The sequence below is a fragment of the Scophthalmus maximus genome, chromosome 20 (assembly GCF_022379125.1).
Source record: "Scophthalmus maximus strain ysfricsl-2021 chromosome 20, ASM2237912v1, whole genome shotgun sequence".
NCBI lineage: Eukaryota > Metazoa > Chordata > Actinopteri > Pleuronectiformes > Scophthalmidae > Scophthalmus > Scophthalmus maximus.
The window spans coordinates 5,939,870-5,961,410 of NC_061534.1; the positions used below are offsets into that span (position 1 = coordinate 5,939,870).

At 44.7% G+C, this 21,541-nt stretch overlaps 1 protein-coding gene across 9 annotated transcripts in view; it reads right to left on the reverse strand.

Moving 5' to 3' along the window:
* The window catches only part of ank1b (ankyrin 1, erythrocytic b), a 62,165-nt gene extending 40,884 nt beyond the window's left edge, over positions 1-21,281 (reverse strand). For 4 of the 9 annotated variants that reach the window (XM_035608358.2, XM_035608361.2, XM_035608359.2 and 1 more), the window contains exon 1: positions 20,400-21,281. In XM_035608358.2, coding sequence (XP_035464251.1) covers positions 20,400-20,525 — 126 coding nt within the window. In that variant the 5' untranslated portion in view covers positions 20,526-21,281. The remainder of the gene's footprint in view (positions 1-20,399) is intronic. The other 5 variants (XM_035608362.2, XM_035608365.2, XM_035608364.2 and 2 more) reach the window with 2 other exon arrangements.
* Positions 21,282-21,541: the final 260 nt, after the last annotated feature.

Genomic DNA, 21,541 nt, shown 5'->3' on the forward strand with positions numbered 1-21,541 from the left:
GGAAAATTGTGACCATTTGTCATCGTGAGCGCGAACAAGAAACTCAATTCACACAAGGCTAAAAGCAAATGCATATGGAGACAAATTACCTACAAACACTCGCACGCACGCGCAAACTGAAACTAAAAATAGCTGCACACACACACACACACACACACACACACACACACGCCACAGTGTGTTAGTGCTGGCACCGAAACGGAGGGAGATGGATCACAGTAATGAACCCCCATGGGTTTAAACAAAGACCCGCTTCTATTACTAAAAGACAGATTCCAGAGCAAAAATCTCAGGAAGGCAGAGACACGAAATATAACGATGCAGAGAGCCTCACAGATTTTACACATACAGCCGAGACGAGCGGCGATGTGCAGGCCCTGACAGCAGGAAACTGAGAAGCAGGAGCCTCGCAGGCGTCTGCGGTGAAATCCCTTCTCACAGTCATGAGTACTACAAAATGAAAAAAAAAGCAAAAACAAATGTGTGGGCATGAACATATTTAGAGATTTAGAGTGTCAATAAGCGTAAATACGTAACGCGTCGTAAAAGGAAGCTGCATATTGCACATCAGGCTTTACCCGAAGCATCCTTCAGTTTCAGGAGTGCTCATGATTTTAATCATCAATTCCAAACCCAGTGAATACGCATGTATTAAAGAGAAGCAACGTGCAAATTAGCCGTAATAATTTAACGCGTTGCAAAGGAAGGTGGATCAACTTCACAGCATGTCTATGGTAAGATGATGTCATTGGCTCTGAAAATGAAAAAATCAATAAGGGTCCAGTTGATTCAACGTGGATGGATGGATGGATGACAGGAGTCTGTGAGAACGAGATACACAAATACACAACAGACACACATTTCCAGTGATGCAAACGTGTGTAGAAACAGATGTGAGGTCAAATATGCAGGAAATGTAATTTTGATACTAAAGGCCATTTTTCCAGTGGCTGAACTTTATCTTCTTGTCAAAAAATGGAAAATATAAGACTTCATTAACAATAAATGGCTCGTTAAAAGACACTGTCTGCAGTACAATTTGACAAAGAAAGCCAGTTTACCTATGATGAACAAATAGTGCGAAGGCCTATGAACTTGCGCTTTCACGCCTCCCTTGTTTGGCCCGAACCTTGAACTCTTCAGTTCTGTCCGGAACTTCTTTCTGAACATCAGTCTGTTAAGAGAAGCCCAGTGGTGCATCTACCCAAGCAAACGCTTATACGACAGGTGAAGTATCTGCGTGGAGGCTGCGGCCAACAGCGAACGTTCAAGTCATTTTCACATCAGCGTCTCGTTTCAGCATCCCACAGTTAGAACAAACACCGGCCCAAGTCCAACACGTCGGCCAATGCTCACCTCCGGCGCTTACGGTTGCTCATTGTCTCAAACATGAAAACAGGAGTTGAAGATTGAATGAAAGATTGAATGATTTGTTGAGATATTATTATACCGTGCAGTGATCCAAATGCCTCCTTTCTGGTGCGACAATGACGAGACACATTCAAACAAGGATCTTCCCCCTGTCTTCTCCTCTGCCTGTGCTAAAACAGAGCATCTGAAATATTTATAGAATCTGTCAGGCCAATGCTTCAGCGACCCGTTACAATCAAAGCATGCTTTTCCCCCCCTTGTTTCTGTACATATGTCTTGATGTCTAACTCCATGCACATCACGCACACACATACTGTATGCACACATTCATGGTTAACACAGTCGAGGTAGAAAGCGAGCGGCACCGTATTATTCAGGGATATGTGCCAAGATGTAAGACCTGCCGACGACACGCGAATGGTGGGTTTCCCAACATTCCCACTTCTGCTTTAAACTATAATTTATCATTCTTCCATTGAATTTCTTTATGGTGCATTCTCGCCAAACGAACATTTTTAGGGCAACATGACTACACGCAAAATCGATGCAAAGGCGCGAGTAGGAGCGAATTTCGGGCCACTCGCTTATTCTCGTGGTGCCACGTCGCGAAAGCCGAGCAGCGTGGAGATCCTCCCCACGTCACCGACGTCCGCGTCCGACATAAAAGCGGCGGATATTCGCAGGATGTGTTAAATCGCATTACGCAACGTGGGAATTTGTTTCTTGCTCTCCGGTCTCTATAGATTAATCGCCCACATCTCCAGCCATACCTTCCATAGAAACACACCTTTCTGCCTTTACTGAACATTTTAATTGCCTTTGGAAGATTTGGCCCATGTGGAAAAAAAATGTCCCTTTCAACTCATCCGTCTGATTCTCAATTTCGCTCAATTTCTGTTGTGAGCACTTCTGCCTGCAGCACAGAAAACAATATAATGAGAGAGAACTGAGCGACAGGGTGAAGCAGCCCTGACTTCCTGAATTCATAAGCACTTCTTCATTTGCTCAGCTGCACATCATAGCCACTCATTCCCCGTCATTACTCCTTCAACCTCTCTCTCTCTCTCTCATTCTCACGTCTCTCGCAGCTTTGTGCAACCTCCCTCTCTCTCTCTCTCTCTCTCTCTCTCTCTCTCTATCTCTCCCTTTTCATAACCTTTCAATATTTATGAGCACTGCAGAAATGCTACAAGCAAAGCATGCTGGGTAGGGCCGTCCCTCAGAGTCGGGTCCTGACGTCATCACCCCGTGCGGACATTCTGGGCTCCCTCCCCCGTCTCACTATATCCCAAACAAAAGTCAAGTTCCCTGCCAGACACAACCGATATCTGAACATGCATTTTAATGACACGCAGGAATGTGTGTGTCGTGTGGGAATTTAGTCACAAACTACAGTCACAAACACTTGCATGTAAATTATTAAGGGTTCGGAATGCGAGTGTCAGGTGTTGGTCATTAAATCTGAACATCTAGTCATAAAAACTGCTTTAAATATTTCATGCAGTTCATCTGAGCAATCAGAGGCCATAAATAAGCCATTAAATAAAAAGGCCATAAATTCGAGGCTCTATTGAGGAAACGCCACGGATGCAAATTTTTCAAAGAACCATATGAGGAGAGGAAGTGATTTAGTCACCGTCAGGCCAGCGTTAGAAAGCAGGTTACATAAATCAGACATACTGTGATTAAATGAAACGTTAAAAACGTAAGAAAGGACAAAAGACCCTGTTGTTGGCAGACGTGACTCTGTATGTGTCATACTGCTGTTACTAATAACTCAGAGCTCAGCTCAGTTAATTAAAGAGTCCCAGTGACACAGCATGCACAATACCAGACCTGGGAACTGGAGCTCATATGTAGAATATAGTCATTTTATATATAATATTAGATGCAGCTGCTCTTTCCTGCTATAACATGCCCAAAAATGTTTGCTTTGCAAAACAGATCTACGCTCAAGAGCACCATTGAGTTATGGTTGGAGATCATTTTTAAGGCAACACAAGAAAGTTCTGTACAATACCAAAAAGAAAATGGGTCAAATCCACAAGGTAAGCTTAATTGGAGACTGTAAATTGACCATTTAGGTGTGAATGTGAGAGGGAATGGTTGTAACAGATAAAGGATAAAGCGGTAAAGATGATGGATGGATGACTTAGAAGTTGATTTTACCTGTTTGTGATCGCTCAGGAGTTGATGAAATGAGGATAAAATGTAAAAAATACATACAAATACAAAAGGTATGAATAAATGATAGATAAAGATTAAACAAATAAAATATGACGAGTTAATTAGTTACATAAAATCCCAGTTTCCAGTCGTTTCAAATGGATGAAAGTCCTTGAGGAAAAGAGAAGGGAACCTAGGCAGCGACTCATAAATGGTTCATAACGACACACAAAAACTGAAAAGGGGAAGAAGTAAAAAGGAAGGTAAGAAGAAGAGACACCTGGAGCCACGATGTCTGAAAGTCATGTGTGCATAACTAATGCAAAGCACTCAGCTGCACGTGGCCAGTGACTGATCTATCTGTCATAAGGCCAATATACAAGCACAGCGACAGGAGGGAGGGAGTCGGCAGGGGGGAGGAGCCAGGGTGATGGATGGGAAGACAGGGGAAGACAGGAAGGACATATAGAAGAGAGGATGGGGGGGGGCTCTGATTTGTTAAACCAAATAAAGGGTGGCATAAAGGACATAAAAGGGTAATGTGGGGAAATAATGAGCGATGGGAAAAGTGATAAAGAAGGTGAGGTGTGTGGGGGGAGGAGTTGAGAGAAGGAAGAAAGGAGAAGAAAGGAAGGAAGAACACAATGGGAAGGGCAGGTAAGAAGGAGAGACGTCCACCTGAGACATTCAAGCTGATCAATTCGGGAGGTTTTTGTAAGTTTCCACGGCGAAATACCAAACGCATTGGGAAAAATTATCATGTAGTACTAGGCATTCTGAAAAGAATCCATTCGTGTGGACATGACTGCTACAGTGATCGGGAGGAGTAGAGGTCAGGTGCAAGTGAGAGCGACGGAGAGGGGAGGGGTGAAAGTGAGCCGTAAGAGAAGTCACGTGTCAGAGAAACCGGTGTGTGTGTGTGTGTGTGTGTGTGTGTGTGTGTGTGTGTGTGACAGAGAGATGGAAGAGATAAATGTCTTAGACAGGAATCAATCCCTTTGCCATTTTCTTTTAACTTCTATGCCCCCCTCCCCATGGGGAGAGGTCAGAGGTCACGGTCACATACAGTGCAGCACCTTTGGGGTTTTGCTCAAAGACACTGAAGCCAGGTCAATCATTCCTGATAAGAAAGTAAGGTGGGTGGGGGGCAGGGGGTCCGGGTGGGTATACCCCAGTTTGAACTCTTATGATTCAACACACTCCATACCTTATAAAAATATGTCAGTGCAATAAGTTCAGACATGAAATATAGCCTCGCTATCAGTGTATCTGTCTATCTGTACGTCCGTCTCATAGACCAGAGGCATGGGGAACCGCGGGCCACCGGACAATCTGAGACATTTCATGAATATTAAATATAAAAGCTTATCATGACCTTCAGGACGGTCATGTAACGGTTTGCGTGCCACTGCTGAAAAGCATCATGCCGACATGTCCAGAAAAGAAGAGGAAGTAGATTTAGAGGAAGTAGAGTCCCCCAACAAGCGGCTCTCTGACGTTGACACTCTCTTTTTTCTGGCGTAGCGAGCTAATAGCAAAAGAACCTGAACAACTCATCCAGAAGGAGAGTTTGTGCACGAGGCCATGACACGAGGTGTGAGTATCATCATCATCATCACTACCATCCTCATCCCATCCTCGTGAGCAGTTGCATTACGCTCTGAAAGATGTTTGAAAAAACCGAAATGGCCCGTGAAGGCTGAAAGCTTCTCGTGCCCCTTCCACGGACTGTATAGAAATCTTTGTAAACAGCCCATCCAAGTGTCAGTTGATGTGTATCAGTATCGGCTGTTGAGATCTGAACTAAACTGTCAGAGATTCAATTCTCACCGTAACAGCTACGTCTCTCTTTTTCACGTCTCCTCTAAAACATTCCTCAACACACACACGCGCGCACACAAATGGGAGACAAGAGCTTCTCTGCTCCTGCTGTCCCAGTATCATCTCAGTGCTGACACTTCATCGCTCCGTCCTCCCCCATCCATCTGTCACCTGTTCATCTGGAGGTGAACTCAGGGCGCCAGTGTGGCCGCTGCCGTCGCCGTTGGGCAGCGCGGTACGTTCAGTCTGAGGATATTTGTTCAAACATACGTTACTATACGAGAGCCGCGAACCTAATCCTACTGTGATGCTCTCTTCCCTCTGTGTTATAACACACTCAACCTGACGGATTCATAAAAATCCGCAGACCTGTATGAGGGTTATAATATGAGAGCATTGTGTAACTTACATGTGCATATATCTTTTGATATGATATAAGGGTATGTGAAAAAGAATGAATTAAATCTGAAATAAGTAGATCAAGCAATGCTTTAACAATATTCAAGTAATAAATAGCCCGTCAGAAAAAAAGAAGCTTTGAACATTTTTAGAATATCTGAATGTTTTCTAAAAAACAAAACAAAACTGAAAAGTTGGTGTAGAACAAAGAGGCTGCATAATAACAATGAAATTACATATATTTTATACAATAAAAAAATGGAAAACAAACAACACTGGAAAAATGGACAAAGGAAATCTAATTCTGTGGGAGCTTTAATAAAAATTAAAAAAAAATGGTATATAAGCATATAAACAAACAAAGCATTAATCTGAAAAACAAAAACCACAACTGGCTTCGCTGCCCCGTAAGTAAATTAAGTACACTGAACTCAACGTGGAAGTCACCGTGAGGACATACAACCAGCATGACTCACGTTCAAGCTGGTTGGATGTCAAGATGTCAGTGGATCTGTGACTGTGGCCCGGGAGGGAGAGACGGATGGGCAGAGAGTGATGGGGCGGGGGGTTCGGGATGGGTGGGGGTGGGTGGATTAGAAGCTGGTGCCCTATCATGACGTTGACTGACTGACTACCAAATCACTTGTGTCATGAATCCGAGCTGTGGAGAGCTCCGGAGCTGACACATACTAACTCACACCAGCACAGCGACAGGCACAGGAAAGAACACACACACACACACACACACACACACACACGAATGTAAGTGAATCCAAAAAATTACAGATTTGCACTCGCACATTTTATAGCACGCATACAAACTGCTACATCATACTTCAGTCCTGCTGCCAACAAACGGTGACATATGCTCCTCGCTGCAGGATGTAAAGACTCCCAACACACACAAACACACACACGCAACGAGAGTCAGCAGCTCACTGCTCGCAGGACGTTGTGCATGCACACAACACGCACAAATCACGATTGCCCAAAGGGCCCGCTCAACAAGTTATTGCATTCAGCGCTCTGCTTCCTGGGAGGCTTAGTCTCCTTAAATGGACACATTCCTCTTTACCTATATACTCAAAATAAACGGATTCAGGAAATACTGCAGTGCAGTCTTGAGAGGATTAGTTTTTTTTCCCTGAGAGGTTCCCTGAAGACAACCTGGCAACCCCTTTTTAGAACATATTGACAACCTGGATATCAACAAATACTGACGCACCCTTAACTATTTCTCCCCTTTGTCCTGGTGCAAGTATGTGTATGAGTTAAAATGTTACATACTCACACAAGATGTCTGAGGATCCATTAGTTAGGAGTTATGTATTAGGCAGATTAGCAGGATGTCACTAAAGTCAGATATTAAATATCAGAGATATGATATATATTAGTGTTGTCACGCACGATTATTATTCACTTCTGCCCACACGCATGAAAACACATTCAGATGTTCAAACATAAGATAATGCAAGATCCCATTCTGCTAATTTAAATGCAGCTGGGATGTACCTGTAATGGACGTGGTGATATTTTTTCATGTCTGATATTTCAGTTGATTTGAGGTCTGATTGTCTTGCAGGCCTCAGAGTACAGGTGGGATCAGTATATCCTCCTAAACATACCACCAGTACTTTTTGATCGATTCATGTTCCCAGAAATAAAAATGAAATGCTTTGTGTTTGCATCCATGTGTTTGCACGTCTGTGTGCGTACGTGCATGCATGCGGCAGCGCCGAGCTCTGACATGGGGCATGGCGAGTGGTCCCCACTGTGCATGTCTGTGTCGGCGACAGCAGGTCGTCACTGATCACCCCGCGGGTGCAGAGTCATGCCAGTGAGGCGACGTGCTGCGACAGGGTTGGAGACACAGTGAGAGAGGCGCTGATGGGAGGATGAAGGAGGAAAAGTCACAGAGGACGAACGCAAAAATGCAGAGGAAGACAAGATCGAAGGAGGACATGGCGTGTGAGCTCGAGCACGACTACGTCTGCGTCTTAAAATAGCGATGATACAGCAAAAGGCATTGAGGATATCGAGCCCAGGCTTCATCTCTCCGACACGATGAGTATTTGAAAGATAATGTTCAGAAACAAGAAACATAATCACCACTTACGAAACCAGGAACTATAAATAGTGGCAAAACCGCCGAACATGCCACAATAAGAGAATAACGACATGATCCTCAGCCCCAGATTGCTGTTGCTGGTTTGATGGATTCCCCAGGGTGGTGACCGCTCGTGGGGGCCCGGGTCGATAAGAGCCAGCGCCGTGTGATTCAGCATTCTGTGCAGACTGCAAGCGTCGCCTCAGCCCGCGAGGAGCCATTCGTCAACGGGAAAGAGCGCATGATGCCAGGGTCGGAACCTGAAGCGCGAGGTAGGGGGTTAACGCGCCGCACGCGGTGTCGATGTGAAAGCTGCAGCAAGTGGCTTGTCCCTCCCGCGAGGGCGGCCAAATATAATTTCCCATAAAGTCCAGATTAGCGCGGCGAGTCACCGAGAGACACCGAGAGAGGGAATTATAGAGAAAAGTGTAGAAAAAGGAATCCTAATCTCAACATGTTAACATATTCACAAAAAAAAGGGGTCAAGGGCCAAAGCAGAAGCTAAGACGATGACGCTGACATAAACACACTTACGAGATGTGAGACTGTTGAATCCAGCCAAGCTCACAAACGACAGCTGACTTGCTCGGATGCTGCAACTATTAATAATACAGCTGTTTGATAAGTAAACACTTTGTATTGCCAAACTACCAGCTTTTCATTTTCACTGATATACAAGAACTGGGATACAACCAAAAAGAGCGCAAGCTGTGACTTCAGTTTAAGGAAAACACAGATTTACTAAAACGCAATTGGGGGAAACGAGTGGATGGCTGCACGACTACGACTACATGTCAATTGATGCCACAATGAGAAGCGACTGAGCTCCTTCCAAAAGCCTCCCATGCTCATAATAACCCTCATGCACCAGGGACGGAGAGCTAAAAATATAGACTAGACAAGCTGACACACTGCAGCGGAAAGCTGCACTTCCCTCAGAGTGCCATCAATCACGGTCATCATTTAACCAGGTGGGGCGTGCTCGTCGTGTGAGACGCGTGTGTCGTACATGCGTGTGTACACTAGAAGGCCAAATTAAAACCCGCACAATAAACCTTACATGTCAGACAACGGAGTGGAACATTTCAATGCACTAAATCCAGTTTTCATTTTCCTGCTGGTGCCAGAACGAAAACGGTGACTCCTCTGAAACATAAACCTATTTTGCTGGAACACTCTCCTTATCGGTACCTGGCCTAGAGAGGGAAAAAAAAACTGTACGTAGTATTAAACACTCTAATTAATATTTCATGTAAGTGTGGAAAAGCCCCCTGAAACCATATTATAATAACCATGAGGTGTGAGGCACCAGAGAAAAATACTGCTGCTGTTCTGCGTCAGATCTTCAGCATTGTCTCGGTATAGTTTTGAAACACTCAGAATATAGAAAATGCCTGAAAACAGATCAGATCTTTTTTGCAGGAGTAAACTGGAGACGAGACCAAACCTTTGTCAGCGGCCTGTTTTTGGAGATTTCAGCAAAATGAGACAAATCTGTAAAAGGCGTAAAAGATTATGTGCCAAGTTTACAATCGGGGCCTCTCAGTTTGGATGATGCAAATTAGAATTCTAGTCCAATCAATCACGCTGGACTTTTTTTCCCCGCTCGCCTCAGTGGGCTTGGCGTCTTGAATTCTGATGACCCCCCTCCTCGGCCTGTTAATCCACAGGATTACGGTGGTGATTTTCAATATGTACGCCGTGTGCATTTTTCAGAGACTGTCGTGTGTCTCCTCTCACCTTGGCCCTCCCCCCTGTGGGACCACACGGTGCAGAGGCAGCAGCACACGCCCTGTCACCCTGTCACCCTGTCAGTCAGTCAGTCAGTCAGTCAGTCAGTCAGCCCCGCCCCTAAAACGGCTGAGTCAAGACTCTCAGCTTCGCTACAATCGGGCCACGAGCATCCAAAAATATTTTTAACTTGTATGAGTCATGGATGTGAGACAAAGAACCTGAGTTTGTGTGTGTGTTTGAGGGAGAACGACAGAGAGATGTAAGATTTCAAGACTCACACACGCGCGCCATCAATCGATCAGACAGACTCCCGTCATCATGCTAACCTCCCGCAGATGCTTTGAATCTGTGTTCATATACGAATGAGTTATACAGCGGGCGGTGCAGTGAGTGAAATGTGCTGATGAGAGAACTTCTCTCTGTCTGCTCCACGGCTCTTGTGACTTTGGTCACAGATGCAAAAAGGAAGTGGACAACGGGGAGGAGAGGAATGCCGAGCCAACACATGATTTCCGAGGGGGGCACGCGAAGCTCTGCATCTTCCCCCTCTAGTGTTCAATCGTTCACTCATTCGATGGGTACGGGAGTATTCTGGAAACGGGACGAGTGGCGAGCGGTATTACCTTTCCATCCGTTCCCGTGTTCCTAACTAACTCGATAAAATCATATTTTCATGACTCACAGGCTGTTCTGGCATAAGACGATGCCGACGTTTATTCATCCTACTCAGCCTCCAACTAATGGACGGCTTTCCTGCGGATGATTTGTGCCACCGGATTGTTTACTGGAGATGACAAATCGACACCGAGACGCACTGCGATGCTCGTGGTCACGTCGGTGGAGAACGGGAAGAGAGAAATGAAGAGACTCACTATAGTCTGTTTCTCCTGGGTGTGAATGTAAAATGTGAGGACGTGTTTGTCAGGCAATCAACGTTGGATCAGTATCAGCATGGCATTATAGGGAAGAGCTTCAGGGGCGGATAGGGAGATGGATGGAGGGCAGGGAGGTGGAAGGGAAAAGGGCAAACACACGCGCACTGGGGGTTTTCTGGTGAGACAAATCTCCATGTCAGTTAATGAGGCTGAATGTGCACACCAAGCAGTAAATTAACATTTGGTCCGGTGTGGTGCTCGAGAAACACATCCTGTACCACACACACATGCACGCACGCACGCACGCACGCACCCACCCGCGCACACACACACTCGCATGATACTTGTCATGCTCTCCTGCTGCCGATATTTAAAATATCAAACATTTTAGACTTATACGTGCACATGTTCCATGAGGGAAGGCGAAGGAATAACGTTTCTCTGGAGATGGATGATGTCCGTGTATTTATTATCAACGCATCAGGGAGAGTGGGCAGATGTGTCGCACAGACGTTAACATTTTAATAGTTGTATAATTTGCCACCACAAAATTTGAGCTACAAGGTCAAGTCGGCCCCTCACCATTATATTAAACTGTATTTAACTTTTGTTCTACCCGGAAACAAAATACTTCTAAATCGTGGCGCGTCTCAAATAAAGTCAGATTGCATCTATTTTTACAAAATAAATCTAAACCATAGACAATACTCTCACACATATTTACTGTGAGAATCTACAGTCAAACTGGTGAAGAAAAGTCAATGACCTTAGACGTTAAAATGTCCACATTCGAGATCTAATCATTCACTTTAACGCATAAACGTGTATTTAAGTCAACAAAAGCCGTTACAAGCAGTAAGTGTGGTTAAAACAGAAAGAACAAGAAGCCAATGAACCCCAAGAAAATGGTTGAAAAGACAGGATTGAGGAGGATGGAGATCGAGATGTAGAAGTCAAGAAGAAAGATGGAGGGATGCTGAGAAACAGATAATGCAAGGCAGGGCGAGGAGTAAGCAGAGATGGGGGGGAAGCACCGAGGGCACGGAGGAGGAACAAACAGTTGCTACACTTTTCTCCGCCTTCCATCTAGATTTTAAAATTGTATTAGCAATGAAGTATTCATACAGTGTGGATTTTCCGACTCGGTGCCTCTGTGCAGTCCACAGCAGACGAGGCTAGTGCAGGGAAACACACGGCGCAGATGATTGGTATCATTCATCTTCTTCTACATACAGTCATACATTCACAGCCCAGAGACGCAAAGTCATAACCCACAGGGGGAGGAGCGATACAGAATTACCGTTCGAGTGGGGGAAGGAGGTAGCAGAGAGCTGATGACTGGAGGATGTAGTCGACTGAGGAGAACCACTCAGTCTGGAGTTCTAGCTGTCACCCGTAGCCGTCGCGTTCCCATCAATGGGTGCTGATGCAAGCTCCGTCGGATAGTGAGAAAGGGATATCAGTGAACGAGTGGCAGCTGGTCTTGGCAAGGGACGTTTTCGGAAAACCACTGATGTTACATTTTGGCCGTTTTTCAGTCATTTGCCCAACTTGAAAACCAACTGTTTAGAGTTAGTATTCCTCTTTTAACCGAAAAACCCTTAGATCATAGATCGTCGCTTAGCTTGAATACAGTTATTGAGTGATGAAGGCGGTTCCATCTGCCGTCGGGCAGCAATGACACGATACCCCTTCTACTCGAGCACGAACGCACATGAAATCAATTGAAGCACTCTGGTGTATGCCTCAATGGATGTAATAAAGGTGACACTGATGAGCTCAAAATCTCAAATTCGCATCCTTTCAAGGTATAAAGCTTATTGTCCAATACGTAGTCTGCAAGGAAAAAATATGGTTGGCACATCAAACGTGTTAAGCCTGAGCTGATGGGTGGTGTATATTAATATGCAACAGTAAAAGAAATTCACACAGGATTATTCAAAATGTTGCTGGAAATATGTTGCAGGGAAACCGAATACAGTGAGGGAAAATGAATAAACATCTCTCACTTCTGAAAAACAACATAATCCTCAAAGAGAAAGTGTTCGCCGTAGTACAACTATATTGAATTGCATTTTATCGTATGTGTGTGGTTGTGCACATCACCACCACAATATGAAACATTTTTGATCAAGCACTGTGTCCATTAAAACACACACACACACACACACACACACACACACACACAGCAGAGGAAAGTGATGGAGTCAGGGTGTGCCTGACAGCGGCTGCTTCAGTGCATTAGTGAGCTCCTGCAGCCCACATGATCCATGTAGACCTTGAGGAGCACTAATTCCATTACATAATGCCCAGCTCCTGCTCAAAGTGTGTGTGTGCGTGTGTGTGTGTGTGTGTGTGTGTGAGCACTCTTTGTCTGTGTAACAATGTGCGCGGCATCGTGCCAGTCCGTCTCACTTTCACTCTTCCTCTAATGATTCTTCGGAATTAGCGGCGCTCACACACCGACTCCGCTGATGACCCTCGGTGAGTCAAACGTATCGTTAGCACTAGTTGCTGTGTGCACCGCATGTAGGCCGATTATGTAAATGAGACGTGTTTTGTAACCGCTGTATATTTTAGATGTCCCCTTTTGATGCCAAACGGAGCTCGCTCGGGACGCAAGACATATCTCCGAAATATGTGGAATACAGTTGCCGCATGAGTCATGTTTTCATATTGATGTAGTCGCATCAGAGCCGCTGTGAGACGGAGAGAAATTGGGCATCCACATTAATTGAGAGTGCAGCTAACGCAAAACACACTCGTCTTTCCTTCCAGCACGTCGTGTCTAGCCGGCGATCAGGGGGAAGCAAGTTTCACCCTGGCCCATCTCCTCATCCCTACATCATCCCGCCACGTGCAGTGTCACGCACCCTAATCGCCATGGTAACATCAGTCACTTCAGACCGCCTGCCGATTGACCCCGGGGTCACGATAAAATTTGCCAAAAAAGATTTACAGCCTCCCACCGGTTGGCCTTGCTAACAATGGTGATGGATGCTCTGATTAGCAGGCGGCCGTATGAGCCGTTACTCTGGAGGAACTCGACGACTGCGCGTTGATGTAATGGGCCATCGGCGCATTGACTCTCTGACCACGTCGATGCTCAACAACTGTTGCTCGTTGTGTCACAATGTCACATATTTACAAAAAAAAATGTATATAGATTTTAATGGCAGTGTGGTGAAAATGTTGCAACACACACAACCAGCTAAACTACACACTCAAACACAAACTCTGTACAAAATACATGCAGTTCTTTTAACCAGTACCAGGAGGCTGGCGAAGGCCCTCTTGTTTAACTTGTCTCTTATATATGTAGATTTAATCATTTAAAGAATGTCTAGGGTACAATTCCCCAAGAGAGGAGATTGGAAGATCGGCACATTTTGTAATTACAAATTTTGTTTTCATATTTAAATTCTAGTAGACTTTGTGGCTAAAACTTGTCATTATGATGTTGAAACTGATTGCACAGTGTAGTGAATAGAAAAACGAAAACAATCTGCGCTTATATTGGTCAGCTATAAGCCTTACTTTCACATTATTCCCTTGGCCAACCGGGACGGGGTATTCGTTTAACGATTAACTCAGGGTTATTTGTTCAAATATATTTTCTTCTTTGGACAGTAGCCAGGCTACTGGCAGTGAGTTAGCCATGATACTAACGCTGCCGCTAGTTATGGCTGGGAGCCAGAAAAACGACGTAGGAGCTTCAGTGAACATACTTCTTTCTTCTCCTCCGTTATCTCCAAAGTGGTGTTGACAACTTCCCTCAGGAGCTCTGAGGAAAAGTGCCCGTGTCCTTACTGGCGTCTTGCCGCCGCAGTGCAGCTCATATAACATGAGATTCTCCATACACTGAAACCATGAATGCACTTAAAATTGCAGGCTTCACAGCCACAACTGGTTAGCCGAACAAAGTTTTGCAACAACATGGGGAAAATGAATCCTCCTGATACGTGTCCAAGGTGTCTGACAAGGCACAGTTTCATGAGGTCTCTTAGATCCACGGATCAAAAAACACGCGAGTCGAGTCCTAGTCTGATAAATATCGGCCATCATGCCTCTATTCTGGAATCTTCCCATGTTGTCTGAGCAGGTACAGATCTGGGGCAACGTCAGATACAGTCGACAATCGGAAGCAGGCGCTCGGCGAACATAGATGCGTGCGTATAGCTGTGGTCTCAGATGCAGAGGTAATCCTGGGCTGGCAGGTGAATATAGCCTGTGGCTGCGTTGAGCTGGGCTGAGTGCTGCTCTGCTCTGCCCTGCTTGACCTTGGCTCATCCCGCCCCCTCCCTATCCTCAGCGGGGATGAAGAGGCACCAGCACATACTACGACACGCGCACACACCCATTACTGTTTCCTTACAAAAACACGTGAACAAGCCTATTTTTTTAAACGACCGATCCTAATGTAAAGGCATTTCAACGCCGCCGCCTGAAACTGCATTCAGTATAAAAGAATATACAAAAGGTTTATATCGCAGAAAAACATCAGGTTTTACAAGTGTAACTTATCTCGTTGCAGCAGCACAGACAGAATTGTCATAATTCATTATTGTAATAATGGATTAAGTAACTGTACTGACATAGATAACACGAACGTTCACCCTTGAAGCTATGCAGCTCTTTTAGGTATTTTAACCTCTTTTAGTTGTTTCTGTATAATGATGTGTCATGCATGCCGATATTTTTGCAAATCTCTAATGGACTCACTGAAAACATCAATTCTTCAAAGATCCACTTTAATTCAAATACTCAACAATTGCAATTGTTTCATCCAGATCTCAAACGAATTGACCAGCAGATTTTGTTATTATTTGTTTGCAAATAGAGATAGAATCGGTTTAAATTATTGCCATATAGACGTTACTCTAAAAGGTACCAACACTTTTCGTCGTCATCTATGCACGTGTAAACATTCAAAATACCCACCAGATGACAGACAATGTTAGCAGCTATCTGGCAGACGTTTAGCAAAGCCACATTTTTTTCTGATTCCTGGCGGCAAAAAAAAAAGAATGAAAATGGTTTCAAACAGAAACAGATCTAAAAATCACACACTGCACGTGGACAAAAACAATGGCGAATTCAGATCTAGCCACAGCAATACACAGGTGAACCCCCCCCCCCCCCCCCCCCCCCCAAAAAAAATGGACTCAGAGAATCCCACAAATGAGTCCCTTGGATTCTAGGACACTTCCTTAAGAGCTCCACTCCCATGTCCTAAAACATACTCATTTCCTCCTCCTCCTCCTCCTCCCCAGACAAACACTTGGTGTGTTAAAAGTATTCTTCTTCTCATACCACCTCTTCTGTTGAATCTGGGACAACGTGCGACGTCGTATTCAAAGCTCAGAATTGCTGCTTTGTTTGCAACAACAAGATCTGCAATGATTTGATGCCCAGGTCACCAATAGAAACTGAAGCTTACATTTAATTTTTAAGACTTGTCATGTGACCGAGGACGAGCACAATATCCAATGCTTTCATGCGTTATCCTCTGGGCTTGGGCTCGTAGTTTTAAATCGTTCGACCTGAGGCGAATCAATTCCAATCAAAATGCTCATGCGGGCCTCAGCAGTCAGAGGATTAATGTGTGATATGTCTGTGATGAGGCTGATTTTCTCAAGATCGGGCGACACTGCAGTGATATGAATTACGAAAGACTTAAAAAAGAAAAGCCAAACGGGGATTCATTCACCTCTTGTCTCATTTTTTAAATCATGTTATTTATGCAGATGATACAATCTTTTAATAACCCAAGTCACACATCAGCGAAAAGTACTTCTAATGTGTTGTTTTGTGTGAGAACAAACGTGGGCAGAGAAGCAATGAAAGAAGGAGGGACAGAGGAGTTTTGGCTTATTAGGGGTGGGTATCCATAAGGTTACATAAAAGTGGAATGAGATACCCTGAAGCTCTGCTTTTTCGCTCTCTCTCTCTCTCACACACACACGCACACACACACACACATACGCGCACGCAGACCATATGTACACGCATGCACACATAGGTCTTCTTCGGAAAACACATGTAAGCACACAAACACACACACACACACATACTTACAAAGAGCATCCACTGTCCATTAGCAGATCGTTGGATCCCTTGTATTAAGTGCAGGCCTGAAGGAGGCAGGAACATGTGCAGGCCCAACGAGCCTCACGCTGAGCTCCGGCAGTAAAAGCGTCCATGTCCCATATTGGTCGCTCTCATCGGTTACAAAGAACTGAAAATGAACCCAAACAATCTCTTTCGCTATTCGAAAAATGACCGAGGATTTCCGCGTTCACATTATTCCATTCTTAGTGGTTGTTCTCATTTCATCGTAGGCATATAATCATGAAGCTTATTTAAAGAACATGATTATTTGTCTGAATCGTATGCCATTTGACTGTGGCTCAAGTGAATGTTTGTTTCCAAATCATTCAGTGGATTTCTAGTCTCTAAAATTTCTGGGCCCATCCAAAGGATCAAAACAAGGCTGATCCGGCCCATACAGTATTTTTAACGGATTGGTATTGGCAAAAAAAAAAAAAAAAGCAGATTAGAATTACATTTTTCTCTTTATTTCACTCTACTTTGTTTAATTAACCTATTTCTGCTTATAGTGCTGCTCTCCTTTACAACAGACAATAAGATGTGCCAAATTTAATGGTTAAGTGCTCAAATGTATCAGATACATATCTCAGTCAATATTTGGGTAAATATTAGTAAGGGACTGGACTCTGTTTTGGCAGATAGCCATTATTTAACTGTTAAGACCGGATGTAACAAATGCGTGCATGACCCGGTGCAAAAGCAATGATTTACAATGAAAGCTAAAGGTTAACGCTTTTTTGAGAGGGCACCTTACTTGATCAGGACTTCCATAACTCAAAGCAACAAAAATCCACCACAGTCATCAGAGTGTTGTGACTTGTGATTCATAAACATACGGATCAATGATGTCAGACATAATGACCAGAGTATAGACCTATAGTGATAGAATGGTCCACAGTGGTCACATGCTGTCAATGTGGCCAAACATTGATTCCACATCTTATTGACACAATGTATTGGATTTAGCTGTATTTCAAACTGCCTCCTGATTTTATTCCCCTTGCAATAAACAACAAATACTGAAAACTGTGGCTCTTTGCTCTTATGTTATTTCCAGTCAGGTCCCATCACAGTGCTTGTATCGTATTTCTTCAATTACATTTCTGCCATTGTTCTTCTCTTCAGAGAATGCATTTTCGTGTTTTTAGATATGAGAAAAACAGAGGTCGTAGATCTACGTAGGACTGTATGACATGCACCTTAGCCAGCAGAGCTAGCAGAGGGCCACTGCACTTTCCTCCCTAACTAGATTACTGTCCAGTCGATCCAGAGTGATCATAGGATCTCTGTTGGCACCGTAGTGGATGACCTTTGTGCAAAAGGGAGGAGCAGGGACGAGAGATGCCACGTTGCCAAGTTTGATTCACATCGAATGGAGCTAATTAACATCCCGAGGAACATTAAGACCCCGCCTGTGCCTCGTCTTTCCCTCTCTGTCGCTTTGACTTGCTTCCTCGTTCCCTCGGAGGGCAGAGGAACTGTGAGATACTTATTTCTCGATGACCTGACTCTTTCTGTTTGTGCCGCAGAACATTGATGCAAAAACCTTGTAAATCCAACATAGTCATCAAACAATCCTGGTCACTCCAAACAATTCTCACGAAAGCCCCATTCAACCAGAGTGGTTAGTAAGCTCCGCTAAGGAGGTTATGTTTTCACCCCAGTCCGTTTCGTTGTTTGTTTGTTTGTGGGTTGGTTGGTCGATTAGCTTGTTTGTCAGCAGGATTACGCAAAATCTCCTCAACAGATTTCCACAAAATGTTGGAAGGATGCGAAATGGCCCAAGGAAGAACCCTTTAAATTTGGGGGCGGGTCGAGAAAAAAAGGGCAGATCCAAGATATTTTAACTTTAACATCGCTAGATGGGGTGTTTTTTGACTTTCTCAACCATTTCTCAGGGAATAATGCATATTAAGGGGATTTATATGAGTCTGTACATTCACAATATTATCACGTTTGAGTGGAAAGTTAAACTGCCTTAATTCCAATCTTGCGTTTACCATAGAAGACAAACAATGTGAGCCCCCCACCATGGCCACAACATGTACATTTCTCAGCCCAGTGTGTTCCCTGTTTTCAATTTTTAAAACCTAAACTGTTAATCATAGCTGAAACTCATACACACGTCATGAAACGCATGCCAACCTTATTTTAGCCTCGTTACATAATAAGTATGGGAAAACGACAGGATCAATTCATGCCCCGTCCGATTTAATCCAGTTTATGATGGAGTTATGTAACAAATGTGTTTGTGTCAATTTCTACCATTTGGTTTATTTTATGGGGCTAAATGACCTTCTACTGTCCAAACTGCATACCTAGGTTTTGCATTGGACCCCACCATAATACAGTATATCACTAAAACATTCTGCTCATTGTTCTGTACTGAAGATCAATTAAAATCGCACAATTTACCCGGAATTTAGAGATAAAAAAAAAAAAGAGTGCAAAGAATAGGACGGTGAATGGAGGATACTACAGAGGGCCTATTTTGCAAAAAAGAAATACAGCTTACCTACTGTAAGTGATACTGTGGAAAAAGCTATACATCACATATTCATCAAAACAGTTTTCCAGTTCCATCAATTGAAAGTAAATCATTGAACCAAGCGGAACATTCTGTACTGTATGGCCTCTGAAACCCTCCGCAAACCCTAAAACTATGTGCTCTGACCAAGCAATGGGATTTATGCCGACAGAATATTCAATAAAGACAAAAAAGAAATTACACCCCAAGAGCAACCCCTCAGCTTTCTCTGCAGAATCCGTTTATCTTTACACCCTGTCTCTTTCCCTTTGTGTTTCTGACTAACCCTTTTGCCATGCAACCCCCCCCCCCCACACACACACACACACACACACACAATATACAATGTCCACATCATAATGTTGTAAATGACAAAGAAAATCTATAAAAAGTTATTTTTTTAAATCTTTCAACAAGTATCTTTTATGAATCATTTCGGTGCGGCCTAGCCCGAGTGCACGGCAGCGCAACCCCTTAAAAAAAATCTGCACCCAAAGGCAGAGCCAGAGTGGGAGAGTGAGCGAGAGAGGGACACGGAGGGGTGACTGAGAGCTGTCATTGATTCCCACAGGATGATATTCTGCATGCCTCGTCAGTGACAACACATTGAAATGTTTCTCCATTGGCCGACACGTGTAACATGCACCCAAAAAGATTATTAGATAAAATTGTTGTCTGCTATTAGAGTGTACCTCCATCTTCCCCCTCCATTTTACATTTCCCCCCCCAATGCAGAAATAAAAAAATCTGTAATATACGGGGGGGAGGACAACGCATCTAAGACCAACACCATTTCATAGGAAAGAGAGGAAACATGCAGAGCATATTAATGATGATGTGACTGTCTGCATGAAAATACGTGTACATGCAGTACACTCAACTTGCATTGCATTATGAATGAGCTGCAGCCATGGAAGGCTGAAATCCCCCCAAAAACGCTTCTCATGTGAGGGGAAAAAATGACACCTTCTGTTATTTATAGCAATCATCATCAGCCTCCTTTTTCCTTTCCCCATAGCTTAATATCCAACGGAGCAAACACAACCTGTACGTGACCATATGTGCTTGACTGGTTGGCCTACACACACACACACACACACACACGCACACACAACAGCTGAGGCCACAAGACCAAATGTGTAATTATACATGTGTAACTGCATCCGCACAAAAGATGCAGTGAGAGAGAGAGACTTCTAGAGAGGTAGAGGAAAGACAGGTGGAGGGGGGAAGATGGATGTGAGGAACACCATCACCTCCCCGTTTCTCAGGAGGCAGCCAGCCCTACCTTGCGCCTGCGGTCCCTGGATCGATTCCTCTTTTTTATCTTCTCCTCCTCCTTCTCCCTCTGCTCCTGGGCGGCGGCCTCTGCGAGGTCCTTGGTCTTGCGGAGCTGCTTAGCGGCTTGCGCCATGGTGCCGCTGCTACTGCTGCTGCTGCTGCTGCTGCTGCTGCTGCTCTGGTCGCCGTCGCTCCAGCCCTCCTCTTCTTTGCACTACCTCCAGTCGTCCCCGTTGCCTCCTCCTCGTGTCCCTCTGTCCCCCAAGCCCCGTCACTTACTGCCGACTCTCTGGTGGCCACCACGACATGTGTGTGCGTGAGGCGAGCGCTGGGAACGTCTGTGTCCAGATATTTGAGTGAGTGTGTGTGTGTGTGTGTGTGTGTGTGTGGGTGATGTTGATGTTGCTACGGCAGCCACAAGGCAGCCTCCAGCAGCCACACTACAAGATGCTACAGCTAGTGGTGCTGATGCTGGTGCCTGTGCCGCGGCTGCCACCCATCCAGTCAGCTTGCACTGCGCTGAATTGCCTCCCCTCCCCCTTCTTTCCACCTTCCTCCCTTCTCTCCTCTCTCCTCCCTCTCTCCCCGTGCTTGCACCGACCTGTCACGCAGTCCTGTGTCCAGCACAGTGGGAATCCTGCTGCAGCGCTCCCCCTTTTAATCTGTCAAATGTCCTCCTCTTCCCGCTGGCCCGCGTCTTTCTCCACAGTTTTCTCCTCTGCTCAAGGCTTTTCTTTCACAATAGGTGTTGCTGCGTCTTGCATAACGGATGTAGAGAAGATGAGGGCGCCAGAGCCGCAGAAATCCCTTCAAATGGGGTTTTTTTCCTCACGTCTTCCCCCTCTCTGAACATGGCTTTTCCATGGCACCTCCCTCCTGGAAACAAAAGGGGAGAAAGAGCAGTGGTGAACGAGATGGATGCATGTCAAATAGAAATGGATATCATCTTGTAACTAATATACAGTAGCACGGGTGCTTGCTCTTCCGCAGCATGGGTCTTTAAATGGCTTTTTTAGGGAATCAAATGCTGATGCCAAGGTGGCATAGAAACATGCCATACATTAGCGCCGACACCCCCCCACTTCCCCTCATGCTCTATTGTCAGACGCAGACAGGGAGAAAAACATCAACAACATGAATGCTTCATAA